We start from the raw sequence: 24,652 nt of genomic DNA on the forward strand, positions 1-24,652 counted from the left end.
TCTCCCATTAAAAGATGGTCTTCGGTAGCAGTGCAGGTAAATACACTCTGCCTCGAGAGGGGCCTAAGGGCCCTGAATGGTAGGACCCCAGGGGATAGGATGGGAGCTTCAACCTTTGACAATGGCCGCTCAATGAGCAGGATAGATTATGTGCTTTGTGGATTGAGCATGTGGTGTAAACTCATTGACATGGTGGTCGAGATAAGATTAGAGAGCGACCACAATCCTATTTGTGTCTCCCACAGTTGGTGGGGAAGAGATCATTCGAGATGTGAGGAGACACTTATGGTTTCCAGTGGATGTGTTGTGTCCAACGACATGCGGAGGTTAAAGTGGTCCCAGGTAATGACCAATCCCACAACCATTGCTAGTATTGACACTGAGCTTACCGCAACCATTTCGAGGTTGGAGGACGCTTTGAATGACAATGGTAACAGTGACCTAGTTACCAGAATACATGAATCCTTCTTCGAAGGCCTGCGCGTTTTTTTTCTCAAACCACTCAACAAGGGCAATAAGCCACTGCGCAAGCAATTGAGGTGGTATGATAATGAATGTAAATGCGCTAGAAGTACTCTTTCACTAGCTGTTTCTAGTGGAAACAGGGTATACATTCAGCTAGCCAGGTCCTCGTATAAGAAGTGTATAGATAAAGCAAAGAAAAGATGGGACGAATCTTTTTGGCTAGATCTGAAGGAGGCTTGTTATGCCAGGGACACCAGACTGTTCTGGAATGTGATCAAGTGGAACAGAGGTGGTTCCCCCGAAAAACCTTCAAATCATGTCACCCAAGAAGATTGGCTGGGGTACTTTAAACCTCAATACGCATGTGACCCCCTCTACAGTTGCTTGAGGACAACCCCATATGTTTTCTATTCACCTGGCCCTTTTAGTCCGAAGGACGTTTTAGCTGCTTTGGCTCGTGTAGCCGCCGGGCGGGCACCAGGGGCAGATGGGGTCCCATCTGACCTTTTCCTTAACAACAAGATACTCTGGAGTAAGTATATTGCTCTCCTGGCCAATGCTGTGGCTGAAGGTGCCCCTGTACCTAAATCGTGGGGGGGGTGCTATCATAATTCCTATTCACAAAAAGGGTGATAAAACCCTCCCAGGAAACTATAGGCCTATTAGCCTTATTGATACTATTCAAAAAGTTATTGGGAGGATGGTACTGAATGAGCTACTGGTCTGGATAGAAGATAATCAGATCCTTTCTAATCTCCAAGCAGGTTTCAGAAAATTTACCAGCACCGTGGACCAGGTGTTCCGCTTTGAACAACTGCTTTGGAAGACAGTCACGTTAGGCAAAGGCAGTCTCTATGTCACTTTCGTAGATCTAAGAGCAGCCTTTGACCTTGTCCCCCGTGAACAACTGTGGAGGGTACTAGCAAAACGTGGCCTTCCTATGGAACTCCTGACTCTAATCAGGAGGCTCCACGAACCTAATTTTGCCAAAATACAATGGGGAGGCCTGGGGGACACAACCCCCGAGTTTCCAGTAGAGCGTGGTGTGCGCCAAGGGTGTGCCATGGCGCCTACACTCTTCTCTTTATATATTAATGGCATAGTTGACTTTATGCTTCAAACCAGTACCGATGCTCCAAAGTTGGCTGGAGTCCCTATCCCAATACTAATGTTTGCCGACGACACCCTTATAGTATCAAAAACTCCAAGTGGCATGCAAAGGGCTTTGAAAGTCTTTGAAGATTTTTGTAACAAACATGGACTGGAGGTCAATGTGACCAAGACCAAGCTTATGACATTCAACCCGCACCCAAGCTATAGAACAGGTAAACTTACAATGAATAGCCAAGTCCTCGAGGAGGTAAATAACTTTGCCTATTTGGGCATCCACGTGTCAGATAACAATAAGTGGAATAGACACCTGGAGATTTCTGCGCTGAAACTCTCTCAGATCACGGGAACATTGATCAAAGAGCATAAAAAATCATCCACCAAGCCGGTCAAGCCCGTGCTCCAGGTTTATGAGGCAAAGGCCCTTAGTGCAGTGTTGTATGGGGCAGAGCTCTGGGGTTTTGACGTATTAACGATTCTTACAGTTGTTGAAAACAAATTCTTTCGCTGTATAACAGGTCTCCCACAAAGCACACCTTTGGTCCCACTGCGCTACGACTTAGGAAGAAAGGCCCTCAAGGATTTGGCCAAACTCCGTCCAGTCTTATACTGGAGGAGACTGTGGACTACGCCTGAGCTTCGGCCATATGCAATGGGCATCATGGATGTAATGCAGGCCGACAAGTTTCATAAGATAGGGTGGCTCAGGAATCTCCGGGAAACTTTGGCAGATTTGGGACTGACAGATCTATGGAGCGACCCCGCTATTGCTGCCTTTCCCGCTAGGAAGCTTTTGAAAAAGCTTTATTGGGAGAAGGTAGACCATAGGGTGTGGAGTGACTCTGCCTCCTCTTCGATGACTAGTTGTTTTCTGGAGGCAAAGGCCACTCCACTTTTTGAACCCTATTGGGATTTGATCACCTCACCTAGGGACAGGAAACTTTATTTCCAACTTAGAGCAGGTTCCTTACCACTCAGGTCTCTAACTAGTGGGTGGTTTGGTACAGTCAAAGATACTTGTCCTGGTTGTGGTGACACAAAAGAATCTATTGCCCACTTTTTGTTTGTTTGCCCTGTTTATGTGAATCCCAGACGACGGTGGCTCACTCCTTTGTGCAAATTATTGGGCACAAGGAGTTCTGCTGTCGCTGTTAGGATTCTAAGCACAAGCACTTTTCCAGTCCACTCAATCACCTTAGCTAAATATCTGGGACGGGCATGGTCCCTAAGATGTAACGTTATACGGGGAACAGAGGCGCCACCTCCATAGGGTTCTATCCCGGGACGCTGTATTGTCCAGCTGTTTTATTTCCTTCCACTTTTTTCTAAATATTTTGCTTCATCTGTAGTCAATTGATATGTTTAATTCCCAATTTAAAACTGTTTTTAATTATTTATTGTTAAAATTTTGTATAGCTTTAGCGAATTGGATTTTATACTGTTGTCTTATGTATATGTTTGTGTCTTGTATGAATTATTTTTAATTCGAATAAAGACTATGATGATGATGAAACTAGAACCTCTTGCCCCTCCTGCCCCAGTCTCGAGGAAAGCCACAACGGAGGTTGTAACATGCAGAAGAAAACTTCACCTGCTGCAACTGGTCAGTGTTAAACCCAGAAGAAGAAAAGCATAGAAAATACATCTATGAATTCAGGGTGACAGTGGCAAATTGGAGGAGGGAATCCAACAAAGGCATAACCCAGGCAATTAATCTGAGCCTTCTTTATACAACTGCACACTCCCTTCAGCCTGTACAGGTATGTCACATGCAATTCAAGCTCCTGTAAAATGACTTGCTGTATTGCATCTATTGGCATAAGTTACAAAACACTGTTTGTGTTCCTGCTATGTGTGCTGGAGGCAATCTTAACCATCACAAAACAGCACCCCAAGTTCCTAAAACCAAGGTCCAAGTCAAAGAGACTTCTATGTAACTGCCAGCCTCCCTAACGTCCTGGATACCAAGGGCGGCACACGTCATATTGGTTCCACCTGCTTCCAGGACACACACATACAGAACCCACAAACATACACACAGTCAGGTAAAGTATACATAACATGTGAGGTCTAATACTATTTCTCCAGTGTTGTTTCTAAGTACCTAGGCAGACTCAGGCATATTCAGGCACTACATAATCAATGAAGATCTAGAAAGTGGGTTGTCTGGCCAAAGACAACCAGTAGGTATGTCTGACCCACAAATTGTCATCAAAACACAGGAGGACTGAGGAGATGAAAAGCAAAAAGCAAGACATGTCATCTGTACCAATACTAGGGAATCCCAGCATCCGGAGCTAAAGAACTCCAAGACCACTCATACCAGCGAGCAATCAGTGAGTGAGCTTGTTTTTGTTCACAATGTCATAATGGCCATTTTTGCAGCCATCAGGCACTGACAAAGAATCGTGGGGTCCTGTTTAGACATAAGGTCTCCCACCCAATAATGTTACTTTCAATGTTTTCTGCCAGGAAGCACAGAGGGAACAGGTTTGAGAATATTGTCCAGATAAGTACAACATCTTTGGCACTGAGCACTCCATCACATGAGATTAACAGCTCAAGTCTTATGAGGATACATCTTCAGCAGGTTGCTCGATGGAGAGAAAAGTGCACACTCAGGTAGTATTAAATATAGATTTACAGATGGGTAACTTTGAATCATGGGGATGCTTTTCTCCGAGGGTTTCTGAGTGACAACAAGAGCGAAGCTGCAGTTATCTACAATGTCACTCAGAACCCTAAGGTGAAAAACATCCTCATGGCTCATTGTTACCAATCTATATTTGTAAGTTATGTATGGCCCCCGCAAATCAACTACCCCTGCTTTCAACTAATAAGCAAGGGCAAAGGAGCAATGGGGGAGCCATACATATCATAGCCACTCCACCGTGTCCCAAATGTTAAAAAACCTGAACTCACAGCACACTTCCCCACCACTCTCTGTGCTTTCCATTCTCTCTCCTACAGAAGTGGTGCTACCTGCATTCCAGCGCTGCTCGGACAGGCTCTCACGGAGCCCAGCCAAGCGAGACTGGAATTCCTACATGATGTAGCAAAAGTGAGTTATGAGGTCTGGAACCCACGATGCTACTTCACAGCAGTGAATTATCAAATTTAGAATGTGGCATTCAAGCTGATAGCTCTCAGTGAGAGCCATACATGACAGCTTTTTCGGTCGAGCATTCAAGACCTCTTGTATATACTTCAGTGTATACCTATATGTGTTTGTACTTTGTGGGCTCTGGAGATCAGCCCTAGGACTTGTCTGCTTCCGCCTAGGGACTTTTTTTTCTGTTCAACTGCCTCTATTTAACTGTCTTGATATAAAACGACCAGTAGAGGTCAGTAAAATACCAGAATTGCTTTCTGCTGAGGTACTTTCTTTTTTTTATTTTTCTGGCAACTGCCTCTATTTAACTTTTTTGATAAAAAACGACCAGCAGAGGTCAGTAAAATACCAGAATCACTTTAGTATTCTCTAGATTCCAGTCCATACAAATTGTCTTCCACAAGCACCTGCAGACAATAATATTATTTTCAAATCCTGTATTTTCAGTGATATGACCACCAAAGGCCCTGATTTTATATTAAAAACAGAGCTTTGGCCTATACCATTTTCCGCTGAAAAGCAATATTTCTCTCTATGTGTTCCCATACCTGGTGTGTCATGTAGTTTGGTGCTTACTTTCCCTCCATGTTAAAGAACAGTACATTTTTCAGCACCCAGGCTTATGTGCTGCAAATCTAAATTCATATAAGGTCCCAAAGGCGAGACCGATTGCATTGCAAATGCTTGCTAACTCTTATGAGAGCCACAGTATGATGAAGATTGCATCCCTCCAGCTATGGACTGTTTATAAGCTATTATCTCAAACTGAACAGATCCTTCATTAATGAGGAGCTGTTTCCCTTGCATTTATGGCCTGATTTCGAGTTGAAGAGACAGGGTAGCTCCATCACAAACGTGACAGATATCCCGTCCGTCGAATAACAAGTTCCTTATAGCCTACAGCCATATTCTATAGCTATAGCATGCTATACCAAAAGTCTGCAAACCAAACTAAATAAGGCCCTCAGTTCTGTAATAACGCTCAACCCGTTTCTCATTAAAGAAAGCACGCTGTGATGGAGAAACAGTGGAATGGAAATAGCCAACTCATGTAGAAAACAGAAATTACTTCAGCATGAAAAACAAGGATGAGTCCTTAGCGAGATGTCACTATAAGGGAGAACTGTAAGAATATTTGGTACATAGAGCTTGGAGGCCAGTTGTCCTCCTAATGGACATTAAAGTCAGAAGAAGAACTTCTTTCCAGGTTAGGTGTTTGGGAACCACTTCTTGTCACTGTCTCAAAATGAAGACCCATTAACTTTGAAAAGACTATGTTCAGGAAGGTAAGGGTCTTCAAGTCAGAGAAAATACTTTCCTAAATGCCTCTGGGAAACCTTTTAACACTGGAAAGGTGAAAAAGATGCCTGTGAATAACATTTCCAGTAGGTGGTGATTGTAGCCAAATGTATTTTAATGAATTCAAACTGCAGGGGGAATTTAGATAGGTAAAGATATGGCAGTACATTTTCGTGGTGGCATGTGCTCAAGATTTTGTAGAAGAATGTTTGGGTTCTTGCAGTATGCACGTACAGAAATTTGGAAAGCCAAAGCTAGTGTATTTGAAAGTACTCTAAAGCCAGGTACTTAGGTCAATGATGTAAAGCTGGGTCGGTTACACATCCTGTGGAGGAGATCCCGTCTGAGTGAAGGCTCCTGCGTGGCAAAAAGGGCAGTTGCAGAAAATATGTGTACCACCATTGTTCATGGCCAATGCGAACGGATGAGGATTGTCTCAGCTTTGCTGTACTATAGCATGTAGAGTCAAAAGTGGTGGCACATGAGGAAAACCAGAAAAATCAACATTTACGTGAGTATTGTATGTGCTCAGTCAGATACAGCCTATGGATCTGATTCACAAAGGAAACTTACAGTTTTGAGTAATTTACACTTTTGAGTAAGCCTACTACGTTTTGGCATTTCACAAAATGCAAGTGTGAATTTTCTCCAAAAGTGTAACTTACCCTCGGATTTTGTGAGTAGCCAAAATACGTTTGTGAATCAGGCCCTGAGACGTTATCATGAATTAAAACCCCACGGGTGCTTAATGTAGGCTCTTTTTTAACATAATCGGGGTACTTCTTATGCCAGTGTTTGAGGAGGAGTCCAAACCTGGGAGTAATTTGTGAACTTTTGTGAACTTTTAATGGTAAAAAGTATGCAACTTAACATATTTTCTCTTCCCACTGCTATTGATACCAACTCTCACAGCAGAATTTGACTCACTTTCAGTAGGTAGATGGTGACGGAGTTGACGGACAGTTCTACTCGTTTCACAAATTCATTCCCCATGAGCTGTGGATGAGACAAAAAAAATGGTCGAACATTATTTTACTGACATTTGTTTCTATGGATGTGTTGGGTGGTACTACTGCAGCACAGTTTACCCTAGCTTGTCGGTGGACATAAGTGCAATGTTACTCTACATTTCACACACTTTATAACTGCTGAATGTGCTTACTTCTGCTCCCCCCAGGAATACAGTACTACCATTTACTGAATGACAACTAGATGTCACAGCTGTACTAATGCCAGTTTGATGTCAGGAATTTTATAGAGTTAACGCTGACAGGGTATGCTGAACCATATACTTCTTGAAGAAGGTATGCACAGGTACAGCCTTATTCAAAGGGATGTTGGTTCTGCTGTAGGGGACATGGAAGAAACAAGTGGGGGTTGAAGCACACTGCTCTCCCCACCTCTAACCCTTGTCCCACAACCTGCCTGCATCCCTATTTCTCTAGGTTCTAATTCTAGCAGACCTCAACACGACTTTCATCCTTTTCAGGCCTACAAAATTAGTACAAATTAGTTCTGTAACTATATATGTGGGCTTTCTGTTTTCAGTGTTTATTTGTTATGGATTTCCCATGGCAAAGGTCTCACTTTAAATCAGTCCTGACCACCAGTGACACCACATTGTATTCTGGTGATGGAAATCTTGCTCTGAACATTGTAACTATTGTCTCAAAACCCCACAAATAAAGTGCAGTTGGGTAAAAAGGCAGGATTACCTGAAGGTATCACACATAACAATGGAACATCTTGCAGCTAAGAATTGCGTTTTTTAAATGGAAAGTCTTGTGTGATGTTTTTATCACTACCCCTTATGCAAGTGCCTGTCACTACACCTTGCACTGAATGTGTAAAGCTTGGGGTGTTTGGCAGGTGACCTGTTATCAATACTGACTGCTAAAAAAGGGAGCTGATGTATTGAAGAGTTTTACCCATTCTGTGTCTGTTGGGAAATAGCATGGGATTGTACATGTTGGCCAAGAATCTTATGAGCCAGTCATTTCATTAATCAGTGAAATAATTATACAACGCAAAAAATTAAAAATGGTTTTAATGTTTCCAGACTCTCTACAGTGTATAAAATAATTTGAAGTCCTACAACACAGATATAAACCCTGCACATGCAATCCAAGTGCACAAAACTGGATGAAACAAAAGAAAGAAGAAACAATATTTTAGTGACAACAAAACTCAAGCAGAATACTCTTGGATCAGTCTTTGTTGCTGCTACCTTGTCTATCAAAGTTACATTAGTTTGGCCCATTCAAGAAGAAATAAAAATGGATCACTGTCTCTCACTTTCCTATTTTTAATGCTTTTTAGTTTTTGGTTGTGCTGGTGTTGAGCAGTGTTTCTTTTAATGGGGTTTTATCAGTTATTATAGGTTTAAATTGAAAACAGGATAAAATAATATATTTAATTGAGATTAGCATATTCACATTATTCAGTTGCTGGTGTAGCCTGATGAGACCATAATGTTTTAGGCGTCTGTGCATTGGCCTCTGCAGTACCCAGAATAGTTCATGCAGATTCTTGAAGTTTCTTACCTGGTCTTTTACCAGTACTGGTGGGGAGAACCCAGATGGCATTTGAATCTCAATCAACACCATGTTTGTTTCATGCCGGGAGCCATTGTAGCTGTGAAGGAAAGCAAATAAATTCACCTTCTTTCAATAACTTTCCCCCTATACTCTGATACTTTCAACTCTCATTTTTTCAAATCCCACCTTCCTATTGATTGCTGAGACATCACTGTTAGAAACCTGAAAAAAAGTGACATCATTGATGTTACTCACCAGAATGCTAGGGGTAGCTGCTATAACACCATGCTCGCTTTAATGCCGGTTATGTCACAATATTGACCATTTGTCCCTCCCTCAGCTCCTTGATAGCCTTGTATATGCTGCTAAGGGGTAGAAGAGGGACAACGAGGGGCATTCTCTATGGCTGTTAAGAGTCCTACTTAGTTTAGATTCCTCTTGTTGTCTTGATGGCCAGTGCCCAGTGGTAGCAAATGCATTGCAAAGGGCACTAAAGAGCATGTCCGTGGTAGCAGTTGCTACTCCCTTGCTAGAAATAATTGCTCTGAATGCATGAGAGTACTTCACTACTGCAATATAAGACTTTAATAGTACAGAAACCCCACTCCAGGAACCTGCGCCACACCAAAATCTCTACGTCAGGAACCTGCTCCAGACCATGAAACCCCCTCAGGAACCTGACCTGACACTGTGTCACCAATCCAGGATTTATGCCTCAGACTGTGACAAAACTCCAAGACCTGGGAGCCAGAATGTGACATCACTTACCAGAAAAACCAGACCTGAGATTGGGAAATCATTCACAGAGCCTGACCTCAGATTAAAGCATCATTCTAGGATCCTAATGCCAGACTACAACATCAGTTTTGCATACTGAAGTCAGACAGTGACATCATCATCATAAGCACTCGGAATGAGGAGTGACTCAAGAAACCTGTGGTTGACATGACTCCAACAAGCCAGCATAGCTCTCTGACATTACCCTGGAATGCTAAAATGGTGCATCATTCCTGGAACAACTGTAAGACTGTAGCATCATTCAAGGAACCTCAAACTTATTTTTCAGAGATGCGTTAAATGGATCATTAGTTGCTCAAGTGAAGAATGAGATTATTAGCGCTCAAGTGATAGTAAGGAATGCATGAGGCAAACACTGCAAGATTTGTTTAAAAATAGTTTAGGAAACAGAAAAAGCTAGCCAGCCAATTCAAGACGATTCTAAAACAAGAATTGTCAAAGGCAATTGGTCTGGCTTTGATGTGCCAAACACATGCAAATACTGGCATGCATAAATGCACACATTCTGTTTGTGCTTTGTCTCTGTGCAATCTGTCTCTTCATGTTCCTTCTGTTTGTACCTTGTTTTTAATTACCCAAGCTCTCAGTTCAATGTAGCATGTTTCACACTGAGACTGACCAGAAGTGAGAAGAGTGCACCTGCGGTGAGATGAGTGAAAAGCACACAGCAGCACAGAACTAATGCATATTCTGTCAAAGAAGTTCACATATACAAAGAGGAGGTATCCCCATCATCTCAGCCCCTATTAGGTCCATCAGGAAATACAGACAGAGTCCCCATTAATCTGTGTTTACAATGAGGCTAATCTAAGTTCAAGCCACCTAAAAGAGGAGTAGGAGGCACTTCTGCAGATGAAATCAGTGCTGGCATAGGTGAATATTGAGGAGAAGGAGTTCTCTCCAAATCAGCAACACCAAAATAGATCTTGGATCCAGAACGGTAGGCACCTGAAGAGCTTTCAATGGAACCTTCTGATGGAATGGTTAAGCCTAAAGGCCCCAGATGCACTGGGGTCCCTACATGGATGAGTTTTAGTCTGTCGGCATTTCCGAGTCTCCATCTGAAGAACAGGTCAGTACTGAGTGACTCGATGACAGTGTATGTGATGCCAAACAATGTAATTTTATATAATGCAGTGATGCCAAATGGTATGACATCAAGTGTATCAGAGAATGGGATGATCAGACTTGAATTTCTCGGCGTTCAAGATTCACTTGATACCGAATGACACTGATGCTTTGATGTTGAGATGGATCCTGGACTCAATGGAGAACAAGGTGAAGTTGTGCCTTTTGCTTATGTCAAGGTGATCAACGTCAAATGGTAGTGCCAGGAATTACGGTATCTTCTTTTTTTTCTTACTCCTCCTCTTTTCCTTGCAGCTCTGTCTGCAAGAGTTCTTTGAGAAGGAGGATACTGTTTCACTGGAAGCAGATCCTTCAATGGGAGCCTTTTTGCCTTTCTCTCTGGCTTTCTTGGACATGCATTTTCTCCAATTTCCTCTCCACCTGATGTCCTTCTTCTTTTTGAGAGCCCAGGTGGGCATTGTGGAACTAGTTTTACCCTTTAGTAGCGTGAGAATCCACAACAAAGAACACACACATTTGGTGACTGTCTGTAGCAGCCTTTTATTATCACAGAAAAGGGGCACTTCTCAAAAAGAGAAGGTACATTGACTAAAAAATGTAAGGGAAAATGGCAAAAAAAAACTTTCAAAAGCTTCTTTGGGATGAAAAACATAGGGTGAATTCCAAAAAGTAACTTCAGAAAATGAGTTAGAGGACCTACAAGTATACCAAGATCCCACAATCCCAAGCCAGAAAAGGCTGTGACTTTCTACATAAACTACCAGTGCTGCGCACCATGGGACACAGGAACTCCTGGAGTCTTAAAGGGTCAGAATGCTGTTCTAGGCCATCTCGTTTTAGTCATGTTTGTCTTGACATGTGTCCAGGGAAAAGGTTGCACTTAAAGGTGTTGTAAAGTAATTTTGTTGAGGGATTTCGCTTTTTAGTAATCTAAAACATTTAAAAATCAATTAGGAAACATTGCCTTTGATAAGCTTTTGACAAACTCGAAAGGGTAATTTTCTGCCGCAGGAATGCTTGACTTTTCAGCCTTTCGCTTATCTATGAAATTAAAGTATTTTGAGTGGCCTACATGCTACAAGGAATTATCCTAGCATTTATGACTATCAATGAAGATCCAACGATGAAGAACAGAGGATTGCCTGAAGTTGTTTGCTCTCCAAAACAGAGGAAAGAAACCCAAACATACCTATGTTAATTTGCAAATTCAGAGCGAGAACTTAGAATCAAACATGTCCATTTGAATTTTGTGAACAATTCTCATTGAACTTGTGGGTAAGGGAACACTATGTAAAGATGAGAGGAGTTCAACCTTTGCACCCAGTCCAAAAGGGCTCACCTCAAAGCCATGTGAATTATGGGAGAGGCAAAGCTCAGACCCCCATCGTCCGAATGAAGGTGCTTATTGAGAGGCAAGACAAAACTGTGTGGCCTATTCACAAATTGCATTGTGAAGTACAATGAGAAGTACTGCAACAATACTACTAAAGTACTACAAAATGCTATTTACAAACTACGAGTGCAAATCTCCACCTCAGCATCACCCATCTTTTTTATGGGGAGAGCATCACACATACAAGTTTACTACTTCAGAGTAAACATAGGAGGGCCAGGGGAGTGGCTGGAAAAAGTGGCATTCTTACTACTAAATGGGAGGGGGTTAGGGAGCGACTGCACTCACCCACAAAAGAGAAAGCCCGTTGCTATTCACAAACTGCTCTTCTAAAGTTAAAACAGCAAAAAAGGGACCCACAACAATAGTAAATTACTCCAGCTTAGAGCTGGAGAATGTCCAACACCACACATGGCCAACCACTGGCACTGCAGCACCCTCCCATAGAAAATAATGGTGGTGGGGACTTAAAATAAAATCCCATAGGAAATAATGTTAAACTAAATTTAAATATTTAAAATAGTTAAAATATAAAAGAACATAATTAATTGTTGAAAAATATCTAAAAAAGAAAGCATATTTTATTTAATAACTCTTTTACACACAAGCGTAAGTCAGCTTTATGAATAGCCCCAATTGGGTCTGAAACTTGGTGGCAAGGCATGGCTTAGTATTAGATTGTAAGACATGTTTGATTGACACCCCGCTGTTTGCTGTATTGGTGAAACAACAAAAGAATATTTTCATAGTTCTGGTTTGGTCCATATATTGGGAAAAGTCTGCCTCGCCGTTCACGGTCCCACAGGTGGCACCTAAAGGTGAATACATGAAATTTCAGTGCACTAATGCAGTGGAGACTGGAGAACACTCTAGGTTAAAATAAATGAAAGAGCAAGTGGGGGCAAATAAGCAAGGAAGATGGAGCTAATGACTGAACTTGACAAGCTGAGCTTTGAGCACAGAATGGGAGTGGGCTGGCCAGAGAATGTGGAAGTTGAGAAGGAGCAGAAGGCTTGAAGCTGAAGGCTTGGGACAATGACATCATGTTTTTGATACATCTCAAGTACCAGTATATATCATCACCTTGATGAGGTTTCATGTAGGATGAGAGGGCAGCCCTCTAAGCAAAGACAAGGTACTGACGTTAAGTTTAGTGAGGTTGTGCCAGTGGTGGATCAGGATGGCCGTGGATCAGATGAGGAGAGCTAGCCCACATGGAATGGAAGTCCCCACCCCATCCTGAGCAGGTCTGAATAAATAACTCTACTATATTTGTCCTTCTAAAAAAAAGTAGTGGTAATTGCTGATCAAGTCCAATCAGTAAAAGGGATAAGTGGAACTCTATTCTGGTGCAAAGTCAATCTACCTCTGTGTTGTTTCCCAAATGATTTGGGGGTAATGAGTAATCCCTGATTGTATGTACGATTCCAGGAGATAGACACTGTTAGGAACAGCTCCAAAGCCTTTTGTCAACTGCATCACAGGATTTATTGTCATGGTAAGGACCATATTATCGAGACATTAGTCACAACTTTCATACAGAACTCTGGGTCCATTATCTAATGACTGGATTCCAGAAGGGCCACTGTTAGAGATTGCATCTCAAATACTATTATGGGGCAAGACCAATATCAGGACTTGCAGAATTGGACGGTTGTTCTCAAACATCATCATAGACAAAGAAGGGGATACAATAGTGTAGCTTTCCTTTCTTCTGTAGGAAGGAAATAGGGGTGTGAGGTGGTAGTATGACTTCATTCGGTACTCAACTCACATATAGAACTGGTGGCACCCAGTTACTGCTGACTAAAGTACTTTGTGTTCGGCCGGGCAGTACGAATAACTGTACAAAGAATGTTTCCTTAAATACTGATGTTTTTGTTGCAACTAGTAACTCTCTACCCTTTCGTAGTGAGCTGCAAGTGATTTCTTATTACAGGATGGACATGTTGTCATCCCTATACTTGTGCAGGATCAGAGATCAAGTGAAGCTCAGATGAATTCTTTTGGAAATCTGCCTTATATGAGTAGGAATGATAGCCTCTCAAGCTCACATGTTGGTTTTGAAGGTTGCAATATGAATTGCTGATGTGCTAGTGCTAGCAGGGTCTAGGTAGTGTCTGAAAGAGGAAGTTTGTCACAAAAGAAGGTTTAGAGGGTAAAAAGAAGTGGAGAAAGCCGAACATTGTAAGACAAGGGGATCAATCAAAGTAATATATGATGAAGGCATTGAGTTTGACAGGGTGGCTTCAATAAATGTACATAGTTATAGTAAAGGGCAGCCTTGATTCCACTCATGGAAATAAAGGTGTTCTTGTTAAAAAAAAAACACAAGAGAACTTAAAAAAAAGAAAGAAGAATCTTTTTGTTGATTGGCATTTTATGTCAAGTTATAAGCCATGTGAATGATGAAAATCTTCCAGACAACACTTCAACAGGCCCGCTGCACTAGTCTTTGATGATGGCTGTTTAAAGTAAACCTCCGAACATTTACATTAATCACAGGGCCAAAGTATGGTGTCTTGGGATAACTCTAATGGGTTTATCAGAAGTATAAATGGCTCACACTTGGAAATGGTTAAGGAATGTAGATACAGTCTAGGACCTATTTTAGAAACCCCTCAGCTGAAAAAAGCTGATTGCAGCTAAAATGGCTAATGTTAGTTTGAAATGTTTCCATTTGAACTCAGCGAGTCTCATTCTCAGTGCTCCAGTAATTCTGATGGAGGGCATTAAAGGGAGTTACCATACCTCTCTGAATTACTAGCTTCACTGAAAAAAGCCAAACTATCAGGGTGAAACTAGCAACTGGTGAAACTCTGTTCAAATTGTCATCATTTCCAAATGAGCTCGTGGGCTTCTAACAGGTCAAAACAAGCACTGCATATTAGTCAATTAAATGTAGCATTTTCCCATCCTATGGTAGAGTAATGGGCCTTCTTCAGTACCAGTTCCTTCTTTGAACATTGCAAGGAAAATGCCCTTTTCCATCAATCTCAAATAAATACCAAGATAGAAAGAACAAAAACTCATTAGATGGCAACTTGCCAGACACAATGACCAAGTCTTGTAAGGTTCAGCTGCTAAGAATGCTTACAGTATGCAACGGATCATTTGAAGCCTTCTGTACAAGGTATGTGAATCAGAGGGAGGCAATTTCTTCAGTTGAGGAATGAGAACCGATAAACACACCCCTCCTAGAAGTGATTGGAAGTAAGAATGTTGCATGCAAAAATACTGTGTGACATAAAAATTGTCCCCTAAATATTGACAAAAATAAGATATTGGGTATAGATGATCTATTATTAATTCAAATCGCACGATATTTTTGTTAAACAAGATGGATGAGAAGATATTTATATCAAACAATAATTAGACTATAATATTCTGGTACCATGCCTGTTGGTGGATCAAACAGGAACTAGAGGTGGCCATTGGTGACATACTAAGATGGGGCAGGACTCAAACTTGGAGATGTGGCTACACTTAGGGGCTAAATAATTCTCAGATTGATGGCATTTTTTGGAGTCTACCTGTTTGGAGCAGGGAATTACGAACAAACCTGCAAGAAAGGCGAGCAGGACAACATACCAGAGTGACTGGTGGATGTTGAATAAATCTCTGGAGGTGGTCCATGTTACAGCATAATAATCCCTCACAAGAAAGATCTGCATGCTTGATAGGAGTGGTTTTCAAGTCAGTCACACGGCCAACAGTGGCAGTAAGAGAGAGAAGTAGTGAGACGCATACAAGACACAGGAGGTTTGACAAGAACCCTTACCTTAAATAGATGGTGAAGAAGAGATTTCCTGTTGCATCAGTCAAGAAGGCCTCCACCGTGATGTAAAAAGCTGGACGAATGTTATGAGTCAGGGTGTTATATGACAATATCACCTGTGTGAAGAGAAGAAGTGACAGTCATCCGTGAAGCAGGCAGAACAAGGTTTTGTATCCGCATGGACATAAAGTGAGTGTCACAATAGACAATGTTAATGCAAATTCAACTCTCCCCTACGTCTAAGACCAGACACATAAAGACACATTGAAACATTTCACACACAGCTCACGCACACACAACAGAGGCATACAGGCAGAACAAAGTGGCACTCACACAGACACATACACAAAGCCATACAGAGAAACTTACATACAAGCATGTAAACCCACATACATCTATATATGAATACACATGTATGCAGAGATACACAGGGATGTACATACACCACCACACACAAAGACATACTGGCAGGCACGTCAACACATGTGAACAAACAAATGCATACGAAGACAGAGAAACACACAGACACAAACATACAGCCACCAAGACACATAATCGACACATAGATCGGGACAGGGTGCTGCATAGTTGCACTTAAACACACAGATACACATACACCAAAACACACACACAAACACACACATATATACTAAAATAGACATGCAAATACAAGCAAAGATGCGAAAATTCACATGCTCCCAAACACAGATATTAATTCAGAAATACTTAGTCATATAGAAAATCATCTATATTTAAATAAATGAAAAAGAAGGGAGAACCTGACTTAATAGAAGCACCCAACAGACAGTGGATGTACCTGGGTATGCCTCAAAGTGTGGGGGGTGCCTGCTTGTGTGTGTAGTCTGTGGGCAGGTGTGTACAGTTATGTTTGATATCTGCATGTGCACGCATCCATACATCTGTGTGCCTGTAGTTGTGGTGTTGCAGTGTGCATATGCACCTATAATCAAGTGCATTCACACCTGCTGGGTCTGGCTCTGTCAATGTTTGTTTTTTATGTTATCACAAATGAGCTTTAGTTAATCCACACAGAAGTGGGTTTCTTATGCTTATCTACTAAAGAACTCACGATAGAGCAATTTCCACAGAGAAGCAACACATTTATTCCCTATATCTTCACTTATGGTCACTTCAAAGGGGGGGATAAAATGGACATATCTAAAATTGTTGGACTCCCTTTACGCGGACAGGTCACTACAAAATTAATATTTGTTAAAATTTGTGTGAACTAGATCATGTGGGCTAATGGATTGTTTAAATTTCACTAACAAATGATTATATTGGAATGTAGCTGTTACATTGCCTCACTCTTAAACATTTTCCTTTATTTATTTCTTAATAAAGTAAAGGATTCTCAACAAAAGTATTGATGCATTTCAGAGGCAGCCCACTCCCTCATGTGGAAAACCACCTCTTGAGAGTCTATAACTGGATTAGCTTGAGAAATGTAAACTCTGTATCTGCTTCTCTGAATTTCTCTTGACTTCTCATAAAAAGTCAAATAAAAAATATTGTAAGAAATGTGTCAGTGATTAGGGCCAGATGCTCAGGATCTAGAGACGCATTATATCTTGCCTATTGCTCCATCTGGAGTGTCTATAAATGACCAATATTTGCGAAGTAGGATTGATGGATGGTACCTATGGTTATCTTCTGGGCAGCCCTGTAGAGGACTTCATAAAAACTCACCAGGTCACCCATTAGTGAAAATCATGGTAGAAGAGAGTCTGGTATACAGGAAGGCAGAACCGCCAATCTGTTATGGAGCCTGTATCTGGGCTAAAGTGTTATCTTTTAGGGGGTTGTGATGACTGGTGATCCTTTAAGGGATGCCCTCACTAAAAAACTCTTCTAAAGCAACCTTCGTGGGGTCTTATCTGAATAGGTTTTATATCCTGGGATGGTTCTCACGAGGGCACTCGTTAATATGGTGATCTTCCTTTCAGTAGCCATCCCTGTGTTTCTTGGGGCACCAGACCAGCTTCTTTTAGGTGCAGCGGCGGAAGAAAACAGTCCCATTGACCCCTGTTGAAAACTGTAGATGTCCTAAGACACTGGGTGAATGCATAATCGTGAAGAAAATAACTGCAGTCAAAAACAACCTCAGGAACAAGACAGCAGTGTTCAGGATCGTTGCTCTGTGAGCAGAGAAATTTAAGTACTTGACTGACATCCTGCTCTGTGTGGTGAGATAGGGCAGTTTCCAGGGCTTATAAAGTGACAGGAACAAATTTACTCAATCTCAGAATATGTATCGAAGACCTATTTCCTGTTACTTTAAAAAACATTGCTCATGTGAAGCTTGCAGTCGCATATACATTATTTTGTATGGTTTGGCTAATTGGATTTTTAATAAAATAATGCAGAAATGTTTTTTTTATTCCCTTGCTACTTTTTATATCAGAGGAAATACCATGATGGAAAACTGAATTCAGTGATAATAAAGATATTCCTGAACCTACAAAGGAGACTTTCATTATGTGAGTAGTCGATAATCTACCCCTTTGTCAAAGAACTGGGCTCAATTAACACATTCAATAAACGTGCAAAATACAGGACAAATTTGGAGAAAAAAAATACTCTTTCACACCACTTTCCCTTTGTCTACAGAGAATGTAGCAAAGAAAACCATTGGTGACATTGTCCTTCAAGACATTTCCCGAAAGCAGGAAATCTGACAATCTCTTAACTTGCAATGCTTTGCTCGCACTTGGGTACTACCCACTCTGTAGCACTTGCGGCCATCCATAGTGTTCTCAAAGCAAAGTACTAGGTACATCCTCAACATTGTAAAGTTATGAATATCATACTACACTCTGCACTTCAACCTATCTCTCATTTTCTCTCTTTATGCTCACAATTTACCATAGGTTTGAGATACTCTTAGTGCTGCAGATGTAAGGAATGCGGAAAAAGGCATATAGCAGAAGTCTCCATTGATAGACTGAAGAATATATATGAGAGATATTTTTGAATAACTGTAACTTGCCCTTTGATTAAAAATTGAATACTATTCGCCAGATATGTTGAGGATGAGTAAGAGACTGGGTAAAACCCTTGACTGCACTGGGAGAAGAGGCTTTCAAGGGTCAAGAGGTCACCATCTCTGTCCTAGAGGGTTGGAGATGTTTCTATGTTTGACAAATGTCACAATCCTCAGTTGAATGGCCAGATTTATGAAGGCAATACATAATAACTGTGAAGATCTCTCATGGATATATTTGTTGCTCCATGTGAAGCTTATGACCTGAGGAGTCATCTTTCAAGTGAGTCACCCATAATAAAGGCTCAAGGCTCAGCCACCCATGCACAAGAGGAGCATGAATTGCTTAACGCCTGCAAATGGGGGTGAAGAAGATCCCAGAGAAAAAGGCTGCCCATCAGGTTTAAAGTCAAACACAGATTTGGAAGAAGGAGCAGAGGTCTGAAGACTCCCTTTTGCCAGCTTGACATGCTGTAGAAAACCTAGCAGTTGGCACCTCTGTAGAGTGTTGAAGATCTTAGTTTCTCCATCTCCATGGTCAGAGCTTGGGTCATAAAATAGTGGATAGGCTACACTTATTCAATGTTTGATTCACTGTTTTTTTAAATGTATGTATATGTTTGCACTGCAATCATAACTAACTACCAAGCGTTCTCAGTCCAGTCTGAAGATGGGAAAATGTTCCAGCATCTGAATTTCTGAAAGATCCACTGATGGAGAACTTACACTACCATGCACCCATGTTATAAACCTCAAGAGTATGGCATGTGGCACTTGCGCCGCCCTCTGGAACTCCCATGGAGATTGTAAAGGATGAGCACCGCTCACAGCAGAAACTGTCGTCAGAGGGTGTGGCTCTATGTAGCCTGAACGACTGCTGATCCTCATATCCAAAAGGGAAATCCTCACAAGTGCAAGAACATTTGTGTCAAGAGAGTGATCTGAGTTCGGTAAGTGCAACCTTAAGCAAACACTAGTGTCAGAAAAAATAATATAATGGTGTCATTTTGAGTTTGGTGGGTGCTGGGCATCTTCCAAACATTAGGTGATGTCATGTCCACCAAATTTGTATTCAACCATGCACTTTTAGAGGGGGGAACCAGAGGGTGTCTGAGGGTGGAGCCTCACCATGTCAGGCATCGAAAACTAAAAAGGTGATTGGAGAAATGCTTGCAAATAGTCTACTCACTGGCAATTGCTCAGAGTAGCATTGTAACCCATCTTTTTTCACCAAATGTTCTGCTCTGGCTGCCTTGTGCATTGGAAACCATTGACCCGATGGCTAGCCACCGCTGCAGAAGTGGAGCGCAGACCTGTGTGGGCCCCTCCTCTTCGCTTGCGAGTTCGACTGCGGAGAGAGGCTGCGGAGGGATGAAGTGAGCCAAACTGCTGGATCCTGCCTGCGGGACATCAGCCAGAGCTGTGGCAGACTCGAATGGAGGGATACTAACTGGAGCTGCGACCGTCCGAGAGGTATGGGTGGCCCCTTGTGCATTGGAAACCACTGACTCGATGGCTAGCCACCGCTGGACCGCCAGGACACAGTGACAGTCATTCTGCCCTATTTGTAGTGGGATATCAGTAAATAGATTTCCCTTCCAGTGACTGTCATGCTAGGAACAGAGGTGCTCTGCAGTGAAATCAATCAATTAATGGCCAACCATGCTGGGAAAAAACTCCCTGCACATCAGGGCCATTGTTTTTTTTTCGCTTTAGATAAACAAAATAGTTTGCCAAGGGGCACCAAAACATAGTGCCAGATTAGTAAACTACTCTCTGCTTTTCTAGCTTCTACCATAATGGTGGATGCCGTGAAGGTAGTGAAATCCATGCCCGGCATGCTGGGATTGTGAAATATGATGGGCAGTCCTCTCCATAAGGGATCAGAGGCCATGGACTCCCTTAACCTAGCAGGCAGGAGGGCCACCTGCAGAGGTCTAAATTACCTCCTCAGGCACTTATCTCAGTGCCTCTGAGCAGTAAAGAACAAGGATGAAAGAGAAGACGATTTTGGGTGAATGCTGATTTAGGAGACCTCTGCTACTTTAAGTGATGTTCTTTCTTTGCTTCTTCCTTGGAGGATCTGTCATATTAGTGCTTCTACATCTCTTATGGCTATGCCACAACCGGTATTCTTTTACTGGTGGACCAGGAATTGCACTAAGGCAGGCATTGGAAGAAAGGTTCCTCAGATGAAGGTTGTGCTACCTCCTAGATGGGTGGACTGTTTGATTGTTGATATGAGGGTTGTATGTAGTAGATAGAATGGGCAGAGGTTCCTCAAGCAAGTCTAAAGCTGGCCTCAGAGAGGAAGTAAGTTAACCCACCTGATTCTCTTCATAGAATGCACAATGGATCTCAAGAAATGACCCCTCGAAAACAAGAGCACTGGGGGTGAACCCCAGAGGACACCAAGTTACTCAACATCAAGACAGATCTTGAAAGGGGGTAGTGTGAGCAATTTCTGACAACATCAAATTTGAATGCCTCAAATTGACTGAGAACACACAAGACATAATGGAATGTCGGGGTCACCATGAGGAGATCATGACTGGTCACGCCCAGGGCATTAGGCAAGGATGCTTGCTCCCTTGTCCTGCCTGGAGGTGAGTGAGTCTGATGGCACATGTCCATTTTTCTGCTGCTTTGCTTTAAGGCGATGTCCACAACTGCAACTTAGCCTTTTTTATGGCATCTCCAGATAAATTGTACACCTCTTTTTGAGTTAGGCTCTAGAAAGAAGAGTCAGCTAATCCATCCAGAACTTCTTTCTGTTATATAAGGTCATATACTGAAAGATGTGGTGTGATAGCAAAACTTCCGATCAGAAATAGAAATTTCAGTCAAAAACAGCCGTGGCCAAGCCACTGACTGTAATGGACGCGCAGAGTTGAAGCTCCGTCTACATCCCTGCGAATCCGAGCCAAATCGGGCTCATTGGCTGATGTCCCTGCATATTAACGCTTCGCCCACTACACTGGCACACATCCCAAGATTTTATACACACTGGGGGCAGAGGAGCGGTGTTACAGGACCGCTGGCATTTGGATGCAGGAGTCGGGCCGAACTGCGGCCTAGTTCGATGACGCAACAATGGCCTGCAGTGCCTGGACGGAGCGGTAGAGAAGAGGCGGTGTGGAGATGCCCCCGGAGCACTCCGGCATTGCATATCACCTGCAGAAGTGGGGCGCAGACCTGTGTGGGCCCCTCCTCTTCGATTGCGAGTTCGACTGCGGAGATGATGAAGTGAGCCAAACTGCTGGATCCTGCCTGCGGGACATCGGCCGGAGCTGCGGCAGAATCGAATGGAGGGATATTAACTGGAGCTGCGACCGTCCAAGAGGTATGGGTGGCCCGGGCCAACTCGCCGGAGGCACCGTGGTGACAGGGGTCACAGGTGAGCCTTGCGACTCGGGCCCGCCGGACTGCGCCAGGCCATCCCGCTGCCTGCACCTTTCCCTGCACCTACCTCCCTTCTCCGTGCTAAACTTGCCTGTCTTCCTGGCCAGTCTACCAGTAGCGCCTCCCGACGGAGTCTCAGTTCAGGACCGGGGGGTGCCTACCGATTGACACAGGAAGCTGGGCCAACGAATAGGGTCATAGAGAGTCTGCTCTGGGCTGCTCCATCATTGCTCCCCATGGTGGAAAATGACTATCGGACCCTGCTCCCCTGAGGCCCCTATAGAAACCACTGGATTTACCCAAGCCCCCACTCACTGAGCTGAATGAGGGGTGCGTACTGAGGCCTACACAGCCCTTGAGTCTCTGGAAAGGTGCCAAGTGAGCAGCCACTGGGGTGCGGTGCCAGCAGTCATATCGAGGTGCTGATAAAGGCGCAGCGGAGAATGGACGAGACCTCGCTCAGTCCTGGGCGAGGTGGAGAGCATGCATATGCTCAGTTGAGGATGGCACGCAGAGACCCTAAACAGCGCTGATTACCCTTTGACACAGTGAAGAACCAAAGTACGACACAGAACCAGAAGATGGCTGTGAGTGCTGCACAGAGTGCGGTGGATGGAGACCTGCCGTAGGGCATGGATGCACTGATGGCAGAATTGAGATCAGGTTTCAAGGCACCAGACGGAAGATTTGATGCACTTCATAGGCGGCTAGACATGATGGGGGAGCGCATCGATCGGCACAATCTCAGACTGGATATGGCAGAAGGTAGAATATCGAACATCGAAGATGGAGCAGCTCAGACAGCCAAAAAACTGGACAGGCTCGAGAAACTAGAGAAAACGATAGACATGAAAAACGAAGACTTGGAGGCACAAAGCAGCCGGAATAACTTACGCATTTTAGGTGTTCCAGAATTCACAAATACTGGACGTATGGATCAATTCGCCGAATGCTTGTTGATAGACCTGTTTGGCGGGGAATCCTTCACGGCCACATTTGTAGTTGAAGGCTCTTACCGATCGCTCGGACCATGCCCTAACCCTGGCTGCCCTCCCAGGCCAATAATTGCAAGGCTATAGAATTTCAGGGACTGAGACACTGTCTTAAGGCTGGCAAGAGAAAAAGGTCCACTAAGCTGGCAAGAATCCACAATATCCACGTTCCCGGACTTCATGATACATGTCTAGGAGGCCTGACGAAAGTGCACAGGAGTAAAGGCCACACTTCAAAACCTGAGCCTCCGATACAGCATGATCTACCCGGCCCACCCCAAAGTGGACTCTAAATGGCCAACCGCGTATCTTTGACAGCCCTACGAACGTGCAAACGTTTTGCAGACAATTCTCTGGGAAACAGCAGACCTCCCGAAGGGAATCCCCTGGGAGATCACCACCGGATATCCACCCCAGTGCCAGCGTAGACCTATTGCCATTTGGCTGACCGTGGAAAGGTGCATGGCTTCATGTCTCTACTGTAGTGGTTAAATAACATTGCAATCATACTGACATTTCCTTTGCAAAGGGATGTGAATGGAATGCAGCTGTAGAACACTCCTTATAACTTTTCTCCTGCAGGATGTGGGGACTCAATGTGGCGTTGCCACCCATCTATGGTGTTCACACGTATACTACTTTGCAGCCATTTATGGCTAGCGGGAGCTTTGAAGTTGGAAAATTTGTTATGTGAGGGTTGTACTTGGCAGACAGCTGCCATGTATGGAAGGGGGTTGGGAATATTAGGAGCTGTTCTTATACATGGTTTTCTTTTTCTACACTCTTGGTCTCATGATCTATTGCCTTTATTGTTACATACTGCAGTATATAACAGTTACATTGTATGTTACATCAAGCTCATGTTAGACCCTATGCAGACATCATGTTCATGACCTGTAACGTGAGGTGGCTAAACAACTCACATAGCTGCAGACAGGTGTTACAGTACGCTCGTCGACATATGGTCAATATCGTGTTTCTGCAGGAAACGCAGTTAGCACCCACCGGCCAACCTACATTTACCTCTACCTGGGGATCTCATCGCTTCTTCTCTAACTATAGCTCCTACTCACGAGGTGTCTCCATACTAATACGCAAGACCCTACCTTTTAAGCACATGTCCACACTAACTGATGCACATGGGCTATATCTGCTGGTTGCAGGTCATCTAATGGGACAATATATTCTACTAGTCAACGTATATTCCCCAAATGTGGATGACCCCAATTTTTATCAGTGCTTACAATTGCAAATAGACTTAGTAGACACAGACCACATTTTCCTCAGGGCGATCTTAATATCCTACTGGACCCAAAGCTATATTGTACTGCCATGGCCCCATCAACAAACCCCAATCACGCAAAGTCTTGCAAGGCTCTGTGCGATGCATATGCACTGATGAATGTATAGCTACAGCAGCGCCCCCAAGAATACGTTTATACACACCACTCGATGCAACATGACACGTGGACACCTCTAGATTACTGGCTCCTATCGAGCACCCTCATACCATGGATCTTAGATATCAGACACCTCCCCCATACGTTATCGGCTCATTCACCAGTGTTTTTGACTATGCATGTCCCTGCAGTGGGAGCGGTTGAGTGGCAGTGGCGATTCCCTAACATGACATTACATGACGCTGTATTTCAGGCAGAACTCCGTACAGTGAT

The 24,652-nt window shown here is 43.2% G+C and overlaps 1 protein-coding gene across 2 annotated transcripts in view; it reads right to left on the minus strand.

Annotated features, from left to right (window-relative positions):
- LOC146812807 (alpha-2-macroglobulin-like protein 1) overlaps positions 1-24,652 on the minus strand; it is a 747,116-nt gene that overhangs the window by 53,030 nt on the left and 669,434 nt on the right. For both annotated transcript variants that reach the window (XM_085619917.1, XM_085619918.1), the window contains exons 31-33: positions 15,585-15,697; positions 8,530-8,620; positions 6,914-6,982 (exon numbers count right to left, since the gene is read on the minus strand). In XM_085619917.1, the coding sequence (XP_085476043.1) occupies positions 6,914-6,982; positions 8,530-8,620; positions 15,585-15,697 (273 nt within the window). The remainder of the gene's footprint in view (positions 1-6,913; positions 6,983-8,529; positions 8,621-15,584; positions 15,698-24,652) is intronic.

The sequence above is a fragment of the Triturus cristatus genome, chromosome 7 (assembly GCF_964204655.1).
Source record: "Triturus cristatus chromosome 7, aTriCri1.1, whole genome shotgun sequence".
Classification (NCBI taxonomy): domain Eukaryota; kingdom Metazoa; phylum Chordata; class Amphibia; order Caudata; family Salamandridae; genus Triturus; species Triturus cristatus.